The sequence below is a fragment of the Leucoraja erinacea genome, chromosome 29, assembly GCF_028641065.1.
Source record: "Leucoraja erinacea ecotype New England chromosome 29, Leri_hhj_1, whole genome shotgun sequence".
Taxonomy (NCBI): Eukaryota; Metazoa; Chordata; class Chondrichthyes; order Rajiformes; family Rajidae; genus Leucoraja; species Leucoraja erinaceus.
In genome coordinates, this window is record NC_073405.1 from 13727052 (window position 1) to 13745411 (window position 18360).

At 45.2% G+C, this 18360-nt stretch overlaps 1 protein-coding gene across 2 annotated transcripts in view; it reads left to right on the plus strand.

Annotated features, from left to right (window-relative positions):
• slc25a42 (solute carrier family 25 member 42) overlaps nucleotides 1-17963 on the plus strand; it is a 34047-nt gene extending 16084 nt beyond the window's left edge. For both annotated transcript variants that reach the window (XM_055658663.1, XM_055658665.1), the window contains 6 exons: nucleotides 4140-4251; nucleotides 4871-4896; nucleotides 9590-9756; nucleotides 12221-12337; nucleotides 13562-13713; nucleotides 15366-17963. In XM_055658663.1, the coding sequence (XP_055514638.1) occupies nucleotides 4140-4251; nucleotides 4871-4896; nucleotides 9590-9756; nucleotides 12221-12337; nucleotides 13562-13713; nucleotides 15366-15691 (900 nt within the window). In that variant the 3' untranslated portion in view covers nucleotides 15692-17963. The remainder of the gene's footprint in view (nucleotides 1-4139; nucleotides 4252-4870; nucleotides 4897-9589; nucleotides 9757-12220; nucleotides 12338-13561; nucleotides 13714-15365) is intronic.
• The last annotated feature ends 397 nt before the right edge of the window (nucleotides 17964-18360 follow it).

An 18360-nucleotide genomic window follows, 5' to 3' on the forward strand; every position in this document is an offset into this window, starting at 1 on the left:
CAGGTGAGGGGAGGGTTTGTCAGGCAAATGGCGGACAAAGGCTAAAGATTAAAAGATAGGTGTGAAGAGTTGTGTATTGTGAAGCTAGAGAAAGGAATGGAGGGAGAGGGGGGAAATAAATGCGAGTCCTGATGGGGTACGAGGAGAGGTCGGGAAAGGAGAGGGGGTGTTAGGGGGAAGAAGGGAGAGGGTTATGTAGTTACCTACAATTGGAGAATTCAATGTTTATACTTGTTATAAACCCAGTGGACATGAGGTGTTGTTCCTCCAGTTTGCATATGGCCTCACTCTGGGAGGAAGCCCAGGACAGAAAGGTCAGTGTGGAAATGGGAAGATGAGTTAAAATGGTTAGCAATCGGGAGATCCCTTAGGCCTTTGGCGGACTGAGTGCAAGTATCTGCCAAGTTTACGCCATCTCGCCAATGTACAGGAGGCCACATCAGGAGCACCAAATGCAGTACATGAGGTACAGTACAGTCCCGACCTGAAACGTCACTTATCTATGTTCTCCAGTGATGTTGCCTGACCTGCTGTGTTACTCCAGCATTTTGAGTCTTTTTTTGTAAACCAGCATCTGCAGTTCCTTGTATCCACATGCTATTCTAGTGCTACTTTGCAAATGGTTTCAGTGAAGGGCATACCTTCAGTATAACCATGCAATAGCAGTGAATTACAATCCATAAATTGTGTTCAAATTCCTTTAAATGGAAGATTATAGATAGGTTGGCTTTCTTAATGTCTTCAAATCTCCTCCCAACAAGTAGGACAACTGAAGTAGTTCAGCAAAACATCTAAATATGTTTGTGAGGATGAACTTCCAGTTGTAGACTATTATAATAAAATTATTGATTATTGATAGGGTGGAGAAACCATTGTAATATATGGATATAATAAGTGTATAATGAAGTGCAGTGTAGATTCCTTCTGCACCTCTTTTTGTAAATGGTGTGAATAGGATGCCAGGGATTGGGGGCTACTCTGCTAAATAAACTGTGGTAACTCAGTGCACTTTTTACTTAAAATCAGGTTACAAGCTGATTTGAAGAATTCCTCTACTGATCTTATAGGAAAGATATTCTCAAGCTTGAAAGTTATTGCAAAGATATTGTCAAGCTTGAAAGGGTTCAGAAAAGATTTACGAGGATGTTGCCAGGACTAGAGGGTGTGAGCTATAGGGAGAGGTTGAGTAGGCTGGATCTCTATTCCATGGAGCGTAGGAGGATGAGGGGAGATCTTATAGAGATATACAAAATCATGATGCACAGAGTCTTTTACCCAGACAAGGGGAATCGAGGACCAGAGGACATAGGTTCAAGGTGAAGGAGAAAGGATTTAATAGGAATCCGAGGAGTAACTTTTTCACACAGAGGGTGTTTGGAACAAGCTGCCAGCGGAGGTAGTTGAGGCTGGGACTATCCCATAATTTAATGGTACATGGATAGGACATGTGGAATGGTACATGGACAGGACAGGTTTGGAGGGTTATGAACTAAGTGCAGGCAAGTGGGACTAGGGTAGCTGGGATATTTTTGGCCGATGTGGGCGAGTTGGGCCGAAGGGCCTGTCTCCACACTGTATGACTTTATGACTCTAAGCTTTGCTTGGTGTGTGTTATTTCCAGGCAATCTTAAGCAGAATGTACATTTGCTTCTTCGTGTTAACATTTGAGAAACGTAACACCACTTATAGATTTAACACAGACATAAAAATAGCCGACTGTGGATTGAAGAATTCCTCTGCCGATCGCCCTCTCACCAAGTTGTGCACGTTTCCCAACAAATGCAGTTTCTGTGCCAAGGGAGGCAGCTGAAACAAGTTGTAATTCTTTCTTCATATTTATGCTTGTAATCATTACTTGAGCCCTGTCCCAGTTTTTATTGAATTGTGCAGTTACTAGATTGTGGGTGCTTGCTTTGCACAGGATGGCTGCCACCTTTTCCTGCATTACATCAGTAACCAGATTTCAAATGTACTTTGTCTGTGAAAGTATATTGCAATGGCTTGAGATGTGAATGCTAGAGTAGAAATTCTAGTTACTCTAGAATGACCTGCTCAGACATACTCAGACATACTGGCTATGTCTGATTCTATCTTCAGCCCTGAGTCTTGATATCTCTGTCGCGTGCACCAGCTTTTGTTTTCTTCTTGCTTATGGTTTATACCCACTTTTTTTGATTGAAAGATACTGCATGGAATCAGACTCTTCAGCCCACCATGTCCACGCTGACCATCCATTGTCCATTCACACATTTGATTTCTTGTTCTTAGAATGACACACAAATTGCTATACACGATCAAACAGTCAGCTTGTATGTCCTTTTCTTGCCCTTGTTAGATAATTCTAATCACATATGCCTGTCATGTTCTGTCATACCCTTATCTCCTTTTCCTTGAACCCTGCTCTCATGCAAAACATGATTTCTGCCTCAATTCCTCACACTGCATTTCAGCCTCTCAAATCTCTCTAAAGGTAAATGATTAGTGCCTCTATTCTCAATGCACATGCAGCCATTTCCCCCTCAATCGGGGTCTTTTAACCACAAGAAGCTTCTTATGGTTGGGTATTGTTCAGTGTTAGCTCTGCTTCAGAGGATCACAGATTCAAGCCCAAGTTTAGACAGGGATCAGTCTGAAGAAGGGTCCTGACCCAAAACATCGCTTGTCTCTTCCCTTCACAGATGCAGCCTGACCCGCTGAGTTCCTCCAGCACTTTATATTTTGCACATGTGAATGATCTGGGCTAACATTTCATTGCAGGAGCAAGGTACCACAGCGTTCTTGGGTTTGATGTTTTCTAAATTAGATCATAATCCAAAGTCAAACATAGCTCCAGGGAACTTTAAAAAAATTCTGAAGAACACATTACTTTCAGAGTTATGACTAATTTATCCTTGGGCAATGCCGCTGAAAAATAGAATATGCCTGCTTATTTATCACATGCTTTTTGTAGATAAAGTTTTCCCTCAAAACTAACATAATATTGGCATTTTATTATGCTAGTGGTGTGGATTTGCAACAAAATCATGCGTTGGATTAATGTCCTTTCTGTGAGGCTCTGAACTTTATACACACTAGCTACTATTTCACAAACTACAACTTTTATATTCTAATCCTCTTGGTATTGTAAAGTCTAAAAGTTTATTTTTGGGTGGGACTCATTCAACTTGATACCTTTTAGTAACTTGATCTTCTGGGTTTGTGTTTTTGAAGTTTAACTATTATATCAGTCCTGTGTTAGATGGGATGATGACTTCAACATCCCATTCAACACTGCAGTTCGTACACAGAGTGGAACTTCCAAAACACATAAATATGCAGAGAATGGAGGGATATGGATCACGCGCAGATGGGATTAGTTTAATTTGGCATCATGGTTGGCACAGATTTTACTGGCCAAGGCACCTGTTCCTGTGTTGTACTGTTCGATGTTGAAACTGTTTTATGATTTCAAAATAACTATGTACTTTTCATGCGATAGACCCCAGTCCCCCTGATTCCCAGAAGACTTCCACAGACAGCAGACACTGCTTGTTCCCTATTCAGGACAGCTGGCAAGAGGAGAACAGGTGAATATCAGGCAGTCAGCATGGGCAGACCTCCTGATAGCCTCTTGCCTAGATCTGTGAATGGCCAGTGAGGCTCGGCCGAGGAGCAGACTAATGAGATATCCTGACTAACCCACCCACCTCCACATTGGGAGCCCTCAGGTCAGGAGTTGCAGGCTGATCAGAACCTGAGTATTTAGGACTCAGATAGCTTCACTGCATTTCACCTGTGCGGATGACTTAGAGCCAGAGAGTCGTACAGTCATACAACACAGAAACAGGCCCTTTGGCGCACTGCCTCCATGGGAACCAATATGTCCCATTTAAATTACACCCATTTGGCCCATATCCCTCTGAGCCTTTCCAATCTATGTACCTGTTAAGTGTTGTTTAAATGTTGTTACAGTATCTGCCTCAACTACTTGCTCTGGCAGCTCCTTCCATATACCCACCACCCTCTGACTTGTGCTGTATGCTTAGTGCGTAAAGTAAAATTGCTTCAATTTTTGCCTTGTTGATACAACATTTTTGAACAAAGTCAATAAGAGGCTGGATGTTGCTGCCCTGATGTACCTTTTGCTCTGACTTTGGCAGGAAGTGAGAGGGAAGCAGCACATCATTAATTCTCTCATCTCTGGGGCGATTGCTGGCGCTGTGGCAAAGACAACAGTGGCACCACTGGACAGAACCAAAATAATATTTCAAGGTAGGGTAGTCTGCTACGTCAGAAATGATTGCCTCTCTGTGTGCTATTAGCGAAGAAAATGCTGCAGGCTGGGCTGATGTGACAGCCAGATAGCAAGCTTGATGTGGCAAGTGAGGCACAAGCTTGTGTTAAGGTTGGGAGCGTCTGAGCTTTGGGGTCGTGCAAATTATCACTGCCCTTTGTGGTCGCGAGATCCAAACACAAAGGTGGTTGCAGGGAGGTGTGGGTAATCTGGGGCAAAGGCTGCACTAGGGGCATCTGTACTGGACAAATTATTATCCCGGTCAAGTCCTGTCTGCATGTCTATGTCCTTCCTTCCTCTTCAACTATCCTTCCCAGGTGCGCCCCCTTTCCCATCCTTGTGAGTAATGATTCAGAGACTAGTCCATTAGGTGGGTTGATAAAACCCATCTTTAACTCACTGCTTAATCAGCAGACAACTGACGGGGGGAATGTGAATAAAGGGGAAACGTGGCCCTTGATCGGCACCTAGCATGAGGGTGATTGGAGTTAAAGTGAATTCATGCTATCTGTCTCTAGTTTGTTTGTGTATCCGCGTGAGCATTTAGGATTGTTGCCATTTTATTATGACTAACTGTTTTCTTTTCCTTCGTCACAGTATCTTCAAACAAGTTCTCGGCTAAGGTGAGAGTATCTTCTATTCCTTCTCTCTCTGTTTTCTTCACTTCGACCATTGCTTTCTTTAGTTTGTTACATGTAAAATCATCTTGCTTTAAAACATAAGAGAGAGTTGTTTCCTGTGGCTTCCTGTAAGCCCTCCATTGACAGAGAATCAGTCCTGGAGCAACTGTTGATGTCACCAAGGTGCAGCCACTTGGCCTTGTGGCCCTACAGTGACACATCTCTTCCTCAGCAGTCTAATATGATGCATACCATTGAGGCATACAAAATTGTGAGGGCACAGATAGGGCGGATGGTGAGAATTGTATCTCCTTGCAGAGGCATCTATGAACAGAGGGCACAGATTTCAGGTGAGAGGTAGGAATTTTAGAGGAGAATATTTTTTTACCCAAAGGGTAGTTGAATCCTGGGGTGGTTACTACTCAAGGAGTTACAGAAGGCAGGAAATCCCACAACATTTTAGTAGTAGCTAGTTAAACACTTGAAATGGCTGGGAACAGAAAAACAAGTTGTGGGAACGGGACTTATTCAGGGCGGATCTGACCTGGATGGATGGGGTGGGTTGGAACTTTGTTTCTGTGATGTCTGATTCTTTGACTGGAGATTTGTTTACAAACTGTATCCTTCCCAAAATGGATACCTGGCAGTATGCAGGTTTAATCTGTTCAAGAAGGAACTGCAGATGCTGGAAAATCGAAGGTACACTAAAAAGCTGGAGAAACTCAGCGGGTGCAGCAGCATCTATGGAGCGAAGGAAATAGATAACGTTTCGGGCCGAAACGTTGCCTATTTCCTTCGCTCCATAGATGCTGCTGCACCCGCTGAGTTTCTCCAGCTTTTTTGTGTACCTGCAGGTTTAATCTAATTCTTTTAGAAATATGAATAGAATTATAAACATTTATAAACGAAAAATTTTAAATTGCAGATGCTAGAAATCTGAAGTAAAAACAGAAAATGCTGTAAATATTCAGCAGACCAGGCAATGTCTGTGGGAAGAGAAACCTGAAACATTAACTCCCCTTCACTCACAGATGTGGTCTGACATGCTGGGTATTTCCACTTTTTTGTTTTTACTTCAAACATTTATAGTACACTGGCTATATCCCTAGGCTGGACAATTGCCCTGTGGTGGGAATCACTTTAGGAAGGTTGATAGGGATCAGGAGAGTCTGCAGACTTGAAAATAACTGAGCAATGAAGTTTGTTGCTGTGCAAAGGCTAGTGAGGGTATCATTGTTCAACTTTAGAGCCCAGAAGAATAAGGAAAATGTAGTATATTCCAAATCATGAACTATTTCAGTGAGAATAAATAAGAAGATGCAGTTGGTGGTGAAAGAGGGCACAGATTGACAAAAATTGGCAGAAAGTGAGGTGGTAAAGTATGTCTTTAGAGACCAAATAGTTATGATGTGCAAGGCTGACTTGAGTGCTGCTGGAAATAAATTCAGAATAAATAGTTAGAAAATGTACGCAGAAAGAGTGATAGCAACTTCTGCCTTTGATTGATAGTCTACACCAGGATATTTTAGGGTAGGTGAACTAAAACCAAAACATTAGGTTTTAAAGGGTTTCTTAAATAAGGAGAGCGGGAGGGGGTACCAATGCTTTATGCCCAGATAACTGAAGGCATGACCTTTTTTGGCAGAGAAATCACACTTGAGGGCACTCAAAACTAGAACTAGTGGAATACAGGTATTGACGATGTAGATGGGGAGAATGGACGGAATGATATCCTGGAACTGTTTGTAAATGTGCGAGAATTTTACATTCTCAGTGGTGACGATTGAAAGGGATGTTGCAACTTGCGACATGTTCAACGTAGTTTTGTATCACTAAGCTTCATAGAGAAGAACAAGACTGGCTGGTCGTGTGAGTTTGGTTAATCAAATCTAGAGGTAACAAATGAATGAGGATTTCCATAGCATACAGGTTGAGGCAAGGTGAAGCTGGATGATGTTAGAGGCAGGAATTAGGCCATGAAGTCTTGAATCATCTCACTCAATTTTACCCAGTGGTGTGTGTATGAGAGAGAGAGAGAGCTTTTTAATTATCATACCTATCGATAAAAAACAATGAAAGTCTTACACAATAAATTTGTAAATACAGTTCTCGATAGAAAACAAAAAGAAGTTCAATTAAAAACCCCCAATATAGTGCAAAAACAAAACAAAGCAAAAAGTCCCTAGTGCAACCCAGGCAGTCTGTAGTTCGGAGTTTACTTGCAGTTCATAGTGTTCAAAGTTGGACTTTGTAATGTTCATAGATTGTGCTGGGACAATGGCTGGTGACAGTGGAAGGGTCGAGAGCAGAGGTGGTAGATTAGAATAATGATCGGTGTCGTGGGCAGAGGTTTAACCATTATGGTGTGGAGTCATTTTCAATAGTTTTATTGCTGTAAACTGCGTGAGAAATCTGATTGCTCTTGTAGTAAATTGTACAGTATGTTTCCAGCAGAGGGAGCTCAGGAGCAGCAATGATACGATGAAGAGAGTTACGTTGCTAATGTACTGAGGGATGAATATTTACCAAGGACACTTTAGTGAGGTGGCCCAAATTTATTATTCATCCCCCATTACCTCAGAATGGTGGTAAACTGCTGCAGTCCACAGTGCCGCTGGCTGAGGAGTTGCTGAAATTAGACACAAACTTAGGTACTTATTTCTAGTGGCACAGTGGTAGAGTTTCTGCCTTACAGTGCCAGAGACCCGGGTTTGATCCTGACTACGAGTGCTGTCTGTGTGGAGTTTGCACATTGTCTTTGTGACTACATGAGTTTTCTCTGGGCGCTCTGGTTTCCTCTCACATTGCAAGGACATGCAGGTTTGTAGGTTAATTAGCTTCTGTAAATTGTCTCTACAGTGTAGGACAGAACTAGTGATCACTGTTTTACAGGTGATCACTGTTTTACCTGGACTCGGTGGGCCGGAGGAGCCTGTTTACACCCTGTAAATTTAAACTAAACTAAGCTTAAGATAGTATACTTTGGGCGAACCTTTAGCTGGTGCCCGAGAATGCTTAGCCTGTAACTGCCTTGTAGAAATAACATCTGGGTAGCTGATCCAGTTAGGTTTCAGTTTAGTGGTGACATTTGATTATGTGGCAGAGGGAGAGGAGATTGGCAATGGTAATAATGCATCATTTTGGACATCCGTGTTGGAGATGGCTATTGGAACTGTTGCTGTACGTTATATGCCACTTGTCAAAACAAGTGTGAATGTCCACTGCGTTATTAGACAATAGACAATAGGTGCAGGCGTAGGCCATATGGCCCTACTATCCAGCACCGCCATTCAATGTGATCATGGCTGATCATCCACAATCTTCTATGTTCATCCGAGAGAGAAGATAGGGCTTTGGTTTAGCATCTCATTGAAAGATTTAATTTAGTTTATTATTGTCACATGTACCGAGGTACAGTGAAAAGCTTTTGTTGTGACTACATCCAGTCAAAATGACTACAGTCAACAAGCCGCCCCCAATGTACAGATAAATATTAAAGGGTACAGCATTTAGTGCAAGATGGCAGCTCTGAGAACACAGCACAGGCTTGGTACTTGTACGGTAGTGTACTGGTGATGTGACTGTGCTGTTTCCTGATGAGGCTGCACTCCGAACTTGGCTGTACTTTCAAGGTGTACCTTGGCACCAAGCGTTTGTGACAGCTTGTAGAAAAATAAAACCAAATAGGAACAGGAGTTGGTGATTCGGGTCTCCAACCAACTTTCATCATTCAACATATCTGTTGCTGAACAATTAAAATCATAGGATCATACAGCATAGAAACAGGCCCTTTGGCCCAACTTGCCTATGTTGACCTGGATGCCATTTATGAGGATTTGTTTGAGGAAATATCCGAAAGAATGAATAGAGGAGAACAGGTAGATGTAATAGATTTGGATTTTCCAAAGATGTTTGACAAAGACCACGCAAGAGGTTCTGTCAGGACAGGATCACATGGTGTTACTGGTAATGGCATTGACAAACAACTGGGTAATTAGCAGGATGAGGTAAATAGGGCAAATAGTGTCTAGCGTCTTGGTAGGCATGGAAAAGTTGGGCCAAAGGGCCTGTTTACGTACCGTACAACTCTCTGACTCTAGAAATAAACAAAAGCGTAATCTGATCTAACCTTTCAGTGAAAGTCACAGACTCTGGGACTGCTGCTAGAATACCAGCCACAGTGACATCGGCTCAGCAGCATTTAAATCCCCACATCCTCTTAATCTGTCTTTGTGAACTATGTTGCTAAAGGTGATCTGAAGTGGTAGCTGCAGTAATGATTTACTTGGGAGGGTAACAGGTTGAGTAAGTAAAGGTAGGGCAAGGCTACCCAACTTGGTGCTCTCCTCCTGCTCTCTCCTAGTTCCCCTCACCCACCTCTCACGGACCCACCCTTATTGCATCCACCCTCTGGTATTTCCAGGGTCTGTAATTTTTCATGGCTGGTAAAAATAATTAAAAATAGCTTCTTCCAGACTCACCTGCAACCCTCCCCGGCTGTCCGCCTCCCTGACAGTGCCTCCATCTCCCCCCTCTCACTGATGAACTACTTATTCCCGCCGTCCCACCATTCCCCTCCCGACAAGATAACTACCATTGACTGAACCCCAAAACCCCAAACTAGTGCCACTCCCCTCCCCCCACACCCGTACCCTGCATATCAGAGAGTAACCGTTGTTCTTGCTGTTTGCCACAGGAGGTTGTGAAGCTCATTTACCGGACGTACAGGAAAGACGGCTTCTTCAGCCTGTGGCGAGGAAACTCTGCCACCATGGTCCGCGTCATCCCTTACGCTGCAATTCAGTTCTGCTCTCACGAACAATACAAACACGCTCTGGGAGCCCACTACGGAACCCATGGAAGGTCAGTAAAGGGCTGGGCTGTCACTGGGAGATCTTCATCAGGCAATCGTTTGTACCCCTCTGCCCACTCCCCCTGTGGTTGGGGCTGCCATTCAGTCCCACTGCCTGCCCTTTCCCATATACTGCCTGAATTCTGTCATCCTGTCTGGGGTTAATGGTGGAAGATATTTAGAATGCTCTAGGTCTGAAGAAGGGTCTCAACCCAAAACGTCACCTATCCACGCTCTCCAGAGATGCTGCCTGAACGGCTGAGTTACTCCAGCACTTATTGTCTTTAGACTCTTTTAGACTTCTAGAGCTACAGCAAGGAAACAGGCCCTTCGGCTCACTGAGTCTGTGCCGACCAGGGACACCCTATACACCAGCACTATCCTACACACTAGGACCAGTTTACAATTTTTACCAAAGATAATTAACCTACCAACCTGCATGTCTTTGGAATGTGGGAGGATTAATGTGGTAATGTTTAGAGTCGGGACATTTTTTCAGATGAAGGGTTAGGGATAGGGTCTGAAGAAGGGTCCCATCCGAAAACGTCACCCTTCCATGTTTTCTAGAGATGCTGCCAGACCCGCTGAGTTACTCCAGCACTTTGTGGGGGGTTTTTGTAAGCCAGCATCTGCAGTTCCTTGTTTTTACACTCCCCGTCCATAATTCTTCCTTCATTAGTTTTTGGAGCTGATTTGTTCTCAACTTTAAAACCTCTGCATCAGCCAGTTATCGGGGGTCAAAGAAAGAGCATTCACGTTGTGGCCCTGTTTCTACCAATCTTTCCACCACCACGCACAAGAAGCGACAAGACAGACACCATTGCATGCAGATGCTGAGAAGTGTGTTCAGCTCTGGGTTGTGTGTGGACACGATAAGAAGAATGTCAGTTATCGCATTGCAGTACTGATCTTGGCCACGTGGTGACAGTGGAGAGCAATCTGATTCTTCTCTTGGACACAGACAGCAGCACAGTCTCTATCCAACAGAAAGGACCTGTGCAACACTCCCTTGCTGATATGGACTTCTAGCCTTTGAGTTTGTGTTTGGAAGTGAGCCTGTCTTTGAAGCCACATCCGACAGACCCAGTGCAGGCTGCTGCCAACTGGCCCAGCAGTGGATTTGCTGTTGCATTGTCTCCTGTTGTTAGAGAGCATGGGAGATTTCCATTTTGGTTTTGCATACAGTTCGGAAAAAATGAACTGGACGGCGTTAGTTTGTATTTTGAACAGATATATAGAAAAGATTCTCTACTTCCCAGAAGCGCAAGATGATCATAAACCCGTCTTGACTGTAAATAGTCATAGGGGCAGCAGTGTCGCACACGTACCCTGCTGGGGACTCAGTCTGGTTCATTGGAGGGAGAAGATACGGGGTTTGTGTGGGAGAGAGATGGGTGGTCTAGTTAGTTTAGAGCTGCAACATGGAAACAGGCCCTTCGGCCCACCAAGTCCACGCGACCCATTCACACCAGATCTATATTATCCCACTTTCCCACTCCCTACAAACTAGGGACAATTTACAGAGTCCAATTAACCAACAAACCCATATGTCTTTGGGATGTGGGAGGAAATCGGAGCACCCAGAGAAAGCTACACGGTCATGGGGGGAACGTGCAAATTTTTCACAAACAGCACCCGAGGTCAGGATCAAACCCAGGTCAATGATGCGATAGTGTGAGGGTGATAGTGAGGCAACAGCTCTACCAACTACGCCACTGTGAGTGGTTGACAGTCAGACGGCACTTAGTGGGCCATTGAGCCTGTTTATGTGCTGTATGTCTCACTGACTCCATAAAACAAGGACATCTACGGTGGAGCTGTGACCGATGTTAAAGCCGCTGGTGTTGTTTTTATCCGAGACTATAAAAGCTGTAATGAGGAACACATTAAACATTTACGATGTAAGGAATGTTTATACTGCAGTAAAATAATAACAAAAACACTTTCCTCAGGCTGGAAATCATTATTGATGTATGTAGTTTCCAAAAATCTGCCTGTCTGCCTATGTAGGGTTGTGGGGCAGATTTGGTGCAAGCCCACGTGTTACTGTTGAACTCCACATGGAGTATAGTGACGGGTGGAGTGACAGACCTGGCATCTGTACCTAGTAACCCGCCATCTGCAATGAATCTCTGTGAGTAAGGAACTTGTGTGGGAATGGAAAATGTAAACCCATTGGATGCTCAGTAGTACAAAACCTTCCCTCTGTAACTGTGGAGTAGCACCTCCTGAGAGAAAAACCTGAGTTATCCTTCAAACTCTGCTCCTGAATGACTTTGAAATGTTGCCTCAGTTAGGAGAGGATTTCCAGAGCTGTTTAATTGTGCCTGTAGGTCATTTGTGACACTACCTGATATGTAGAAAGAAAGAGTGTGCAGCTTAGAATTGTCGCAATGCTATTTTAGAGTTAAGTGATCCTCGACGGCTGTGACAGAACATTGTTGAGTTTCCGTTTATCTCTCTGATCTGTGGCAGGCCACTCCCTCCATTACCACGGCTGTTGGCGGGTGCGATGGCAGGTATTACTGCCACCACACTAACCTACCCACTGGACCTGGTGAGAGCACGAATGGCTGTCACCCCCAAGGAGATGTGAGTAGTCAGTGACTAACTTTACGAACTGCAGCTGCCCAGCAAACCCTCGCACTATCGCAAACCTGAGCGCATCCACCACGCACCAAGCCTCGATCACTCACCATGTCCCCTGTTTCCCAAAACAACCACATTAAACAGCCACATTCTCTTTTGCCGATTTCTCAGTTTAATTTAGTTTATTGTCAAGTGTACCGAGGTACAGTGAAAAGCTTTTGTTGAGTGCTAACCAGTCGGCAGAAAGACAACTTCTCCATATTCAACCCCCTCCCTGTCTCGGTGTTCATGATCTACCTTCTCCACCTTCCCCTCACCTTCCCATTGCTTGTGGCCAAGCATTCGGAATGACAGGATGCCCGTTCTACTGCTCCCTGCCATGCCAAAACCAGGCTGCAAGGTGCACTTGGTGTGTGTTCATACATGATCGTTTTAATTACTCAGTTAACCAGTGGGTTAAGTACAGCACTACACAAGGCCTGTGGAATAATTGCATTAAATGTCCTCCTGCTCTTTTCCGACAGCCCTCAAACTGCTTTCATGTTTAGCGTTTGCATACAACAGCAGAGCACCGAAACAGGCCCTTTCACCCATAGTGTCCATGCCGAACATGATGCCAGGTTAAACTAATCTCTCTGCCTGAACATGATCCATCTCCCTCCATTTCATCCATATCTGTGTGCCTGTCTAAAGCCTCATATCCACTATCGGTAAACTTCTTTTGCACTCTCTCCAAGCCTCCACATCCTTCCTTTAATGGGGCAATTAGAACTGCACACAATACACCAAATGCAGCCTAAATGCAGCTGCATGACGACTTGCTGACACTTACACTCAAAGCCCCGACCAATGAAGGCAGTATACCATATGCCTTCTTTATTACTCAACACTGTATACTTTCCCCTTAGATTTGACCTCCCAAAGTGCCACACCTCACTGGCTTGCCTTAATCGCTTAATCTGCCCATTTTCTGTAACAGATTTATATCTCGCACTATACTTTGTCAACCTTCCTCACAGTCTACATGAAATGTTTTATTGTATCTACATTTACTCTTTCACACATTGTGTGAGCAGCATATTCGCACACGCCACATCTGATTTTGTTTTGCCAATATCGTCTGAACTGTCTTTGGTGTCCGTTCTTGTGCGCCAAGAAACAGTTCTTGGTTGTCAACTGATCGTTGCTTCCTGCTGGAACTGTGTTGTCTGTGACTTGTACCCACAGGTATTGTAACATTTTGCATGTTTTCGTCCGGATATCGCGAGAAGAAGGAGTGAAGACCTTGTACAGTGGCTTTACACCAACCATCCTTGGAGTTATTCCTTATTCTGGTCTCAGCTTCTTCACTTATGAGACATGCAAGAAATTACACGCAGGTAAGGCAGCGGCTTGTGAGACTGTGGGCTTTGGGAATGGCTCAGAGTTCAGAGCCCTGGTGATGGAGTTGGAGTAGAATTTGGTCGCACAGTCATGAGTACATAGTGATTATGGTAATGGTCTGAATATACAGCCTTGCCGGGCACTGGTGTTGAAGGTTATTGTGGACGAGATGTTGTTGCCTTTCCTGACTGATTATGGTCTGCGGGTCAGAAAGTCAAGGATGCAGTCGCAGAAGAGAATGTGGACTCCTGGGTCAAGAGGTGTGAAGATGAGTTTCAATGGGGAAAAAGAGCAAGAGTCAATAAACAGGAGACTGACGTAGGCATCGTAGCTATCCAGATGTTCCAGGGATTAGTGAAGGACCAGGGAGCCAGTGACATCCATATCCCATGCATTCTCTAACAACAAACATCTGCAGTTCACTGGAACTAAGTTGTGAATCTAACCAGGGTACAGGCTACTTTAGATGTGTGTACTGAGAGAGAAATCATTTGTAATTTTATGGCATTGGATCGTAAGGGGAAATCCTAATCGAAATATAGAATTCCATTTACTGTGACAAACTAAAAACACATTCTTAAAGCAGTTAGCAGACGGGATGAGTTGGCCAAGATAGATTGGGAAGTTAGATTATAAAATATGATGGGAAATAAATAATGGCAAATGCTTCTATAAATATATAATGATGGCAGCAATGGAGTGCTAATGAGGCTGGAACAGACACCATGAATGGCAGGGTGTTGGAGCAGTGAGGGGCAGGGGGACCTCAGAGTACAAGTGCAAAGACCCTGAAGAAGGTGACAACGCATTAGAGCCCACATGGATAGTGAGGCATTTGGATGCAGGCCTACGTAATTTGGAGCACTGAATACAAAAGTAAGGAGGTTATGCTCCAGCTTTATAAAACCTTGTTCAGTCCTCACCTGGAGTATTGCATGCAGTTCTGGATCAACACCCTGCACGGCAGATGTGAGCACTGGAGAGGCTGCAGAGGAGATTCGCCAGATCATTGGAACAAGGAACTGCAGAAGCTGGTTTACAAAAAAAGGAACAAAGCGCTGGAGTAACTCGGCTGATTTACACCGAGATATTGCATGGGGTGGAGTGTTTCAGTTATGAGGAGAGACTGGAGAGGCTGGGTCTGTTCTCCCTAGGTCTGTATATAAAAATTATGAGGGGTGCAGATAGGGTAGACTGCAAGAAACTTTTCCCCAAATCAGAGGTGGATAAATCTCAAGGACCTGGGTTTAGGGTAAGGAGGAAGGGGATCTGAGTGGGGTGGGGGAGAGATACTTTTCACCCAGAGAGTAGAGAGTACCTAGAACACACGGCCCCAGGGAGTGGGGAGTAAATGGAACACACTGTCATATATTTTCCACACAGAGGGTGGTTGGTACATGAAATGAGCTGCCAGAGGAGGTAGTTGAGGCAGGTTCTATAACATAATTAAAAAGACATTTGCTCAGGTACATGGATAGGAAAGGTTTAGAGGGATATGGGCCAAACACGGGCAGGTGAGACCAGTGTAGAGGGGCATCTTGGTCAGCATGGGTAAGTTGGGCCGAAGGGCCTGTTTCCATGCTTGATGACTCTATGGTGTTTTGGAGTATTAACCCACTATGCCACTCTTTATCACACTTGCTTTCAGAATACACGGAGAGGCCGCACCCGTACCCCCATGAGCGGCTGGTGTTTGGGGCCTGTGCCGGCTTGATCGGTCAGTCCGCCTCCTACCCACTGGACGTAGTGCGGCGGCGGATGCAGACGGCGGGCGTGAAGAGTCACATGTATGGCGGCATTGTGGAAACCATGAAGCACATTGTGAAGGAGGGTGGTCTGATCGGTGGGCTGTACAAAGGCCTCAGCATGAACTGGATCAAGGGCCCCATTGCTGTGGGCACCAGCTTTACCACCTTCGACCTCATGCAGATCCTGCTCCACAAATATCAGGATCACCACACCTTGCAGAGGTAGTAACGGGAAGTCCAAGGCCTCAGGAACCCGAGAACTGGGTCAACATCCTCACATGTACATTACAGTGTCCAGGGTGGGAATTGACAATGACTGGACCGGTATTTATCAACTGGATTTACAGTGTGCTGTGCTACGGAGGTCGATGGTGCTGATAGCTCTTGTAGCACGTTCCTCCGAGCACAATCACAATAACCTGATTTAGTATTGATCTTTGTTGAGGCTCTCGGTTGCCTGTTTTTCAATTTAAAGTTGTAATGAGTTAAAATAACACTGGAATGCTGAGCGCACCGTGCACGGCTTCCCGGCAGCTCTGAGTGACGGAGTGGCTCCCCTGCTAGCCCAGCTGTGAAGGGAGGGGTGGCTGAGTTGTGCACACAGGCTTGTTGCCAACCAGCGGCTTAGTTTTGCAGGAGGGTGAGGACTGGGGAGGTGAGAGGGATGGCCGCTGTCGGGCTGAGTTTGCGACTCGCACCAACCACGGCCCCTGGCCTCGAACTCCAGCTTGAGGATGGGTACCTCTACTGCTGTAACCCAGTGGTGCACTCGATGCCTTCAGAGGGGCCTGGATTGATTAGGGCGAGGCATTAAAGAGAAGGGTTTGCAGGTCCCCATTACAGGACCTGTTGGAGTGGACTGATGCCAGGGTGCAGGTCTCCAGCTGATCTTTATTTTGGTTTTAAAGTAATTTATTTTAGCTTTTCAAACTACTTACGTACCGCCCCAACTGCACTGTAAACTGGACAAAGTTCTCTCTTCTGAAGTGGTCGATGTGGTGGCTGACCTGAACCTTTCCGTTTTTGACTTTCACTTCAATCGGTACAAGCAGCCAGTATTTGCCTCTTACTCCGTTCTCCCACTTGTGACAAAACATTTATTGTTGCCAAAGGTTGAAGGATTTGTAAGAAATTGCACTAATAACATTCGGTATTTGGTAAGGGTTTTTTGTCAAGCTCTTGACCTGACCTTGTGAAGAACACTAAGTTGCAGGAGCTGTTGACATTTTAAGGAATCTTTAGCATCTCCACTTTGGTAACGGCCACCTCGTGACTCAGCAGCTGCCCCGAGCGTGCTGGGCTGGGCTGGGCTGGGCTGGGCTGGGCTTGGCTTGGCTTGGCTGGATTGGGCTGGTCATCAGGCCTGCTGCTGCCAGATTAAAGTGACTGTGGCTGGAATCTGCCTTCAGGTGGCTGTGTCGGTAAACAGGGTGGACTCCGATGCCTCTCGTCAGCCAGCAGTGGAGCTGCATATCAAGAGGACCTGGTAACTATTGCTGTGCGGTGTCACCAGGTGTGGGTGGAGGAGTGCAGGTCATGTGAAGGTACCGCTGTCGGTGGAGTGTGGGGGGGGGGGGGGGGAGCTGCTGCTCAATGCCTGATGGACCTCGTCTGAAAGTCAATGACTCCTGAGTTCCCGTTCTCAGTAACTCCTTCTGTTCCATGTTTTCATGTGCCACTCACAGCTCGAGACATCCCAAAGCCCTTTATAACCGGTCATGCACCTCTGTGCCATTGTAATATATGAAGCTTGCACACAGCTAGATCCCACAGGCAGCAATGTGAAGGGATAGATAATGGCCTGGATTCTATGAGGGAATGTGGGGATACTGTTTAAAGTCTTCACCAAAAGACAGCACCTCTGACAGGGCAGCACTCCCTCCTTTGTTGGCTTGAACCAACCACAGTCACTGAGGTCACACTGGGTTACGGCTAATGCTTTGTTGGGGAGCTAATTTGATTAAACTCTTTTCTGTGTAGAATGGACCATATCTCAAAAAATGATAGGTCAGGAGTGGGCGCTGTCGGAGGGATAAAGGTAAGATGGGGCAGTGGAAGGTGGTGTCAGTTGTGCTTCAGTAACTCAGTGACTCAAGGATCCAGAGCAGAGCTATCCAGGCTGGTGCTGTGGTACTGAAGGGGTGCCCAACTGTGGGAAACATTAAACAGGTATGGCTGCTCTGAGGGGAAGAGGTTGTGTGCTGCATGTTGTGGTCAATGTCCATCATCCAGCCCCTCTCACTGTGACCAAACCCGCCCCTGATCTCGTGGCTCTTTGTGGGAGCTGGCTGTGTGGAGCGGCGCTGCTGTTCCACGTTATAATGGTGGTTACCGCCCATCAGCTGGTTTTGAGTGCAATGTCTTCCGGGAGGTTTGGAGGCTGTGAGAAGTCGGGGATTTGCCTTCCCAGAAGTGGCTTCAATTCAAAGTGTTAAACTGTAGGCAACTGTTTGATTGATTTTTGTTAATACAAAATAAAATTATTTAAATAAAAGAAAGTCTTGCTTTTGTTTAAAAATACCAAGAAACATAGAACAGTACAGCACAGGAAGAGGCCCTTCAGCCCACAGTGTCTGTGCCGAACATGATGCCAAGCCAAACTGCTCTCCTCTGCCTGCACATGATCCATTCCCTGCATTTCCATGCGCCTGTCAAAAAGTCTCTTAAACACCACTATCATATCTGCCCCCACCACCAGCAGCACATTCCAGGTACTCACTATTCTCCATGTAAAAAAAAACTTGCCCCAAATAACTCTGCTCCTCTCACTTTAAAGCTATGCCTTCTGTGCTTTGACATTTCCACTCTGCGAGAAAGGTTCTGACTGTCTCCACTATCAATGCCTCTCATAATTAAATATTCTTCTATCATGTCTCCTTTCAGCCTATGACACTC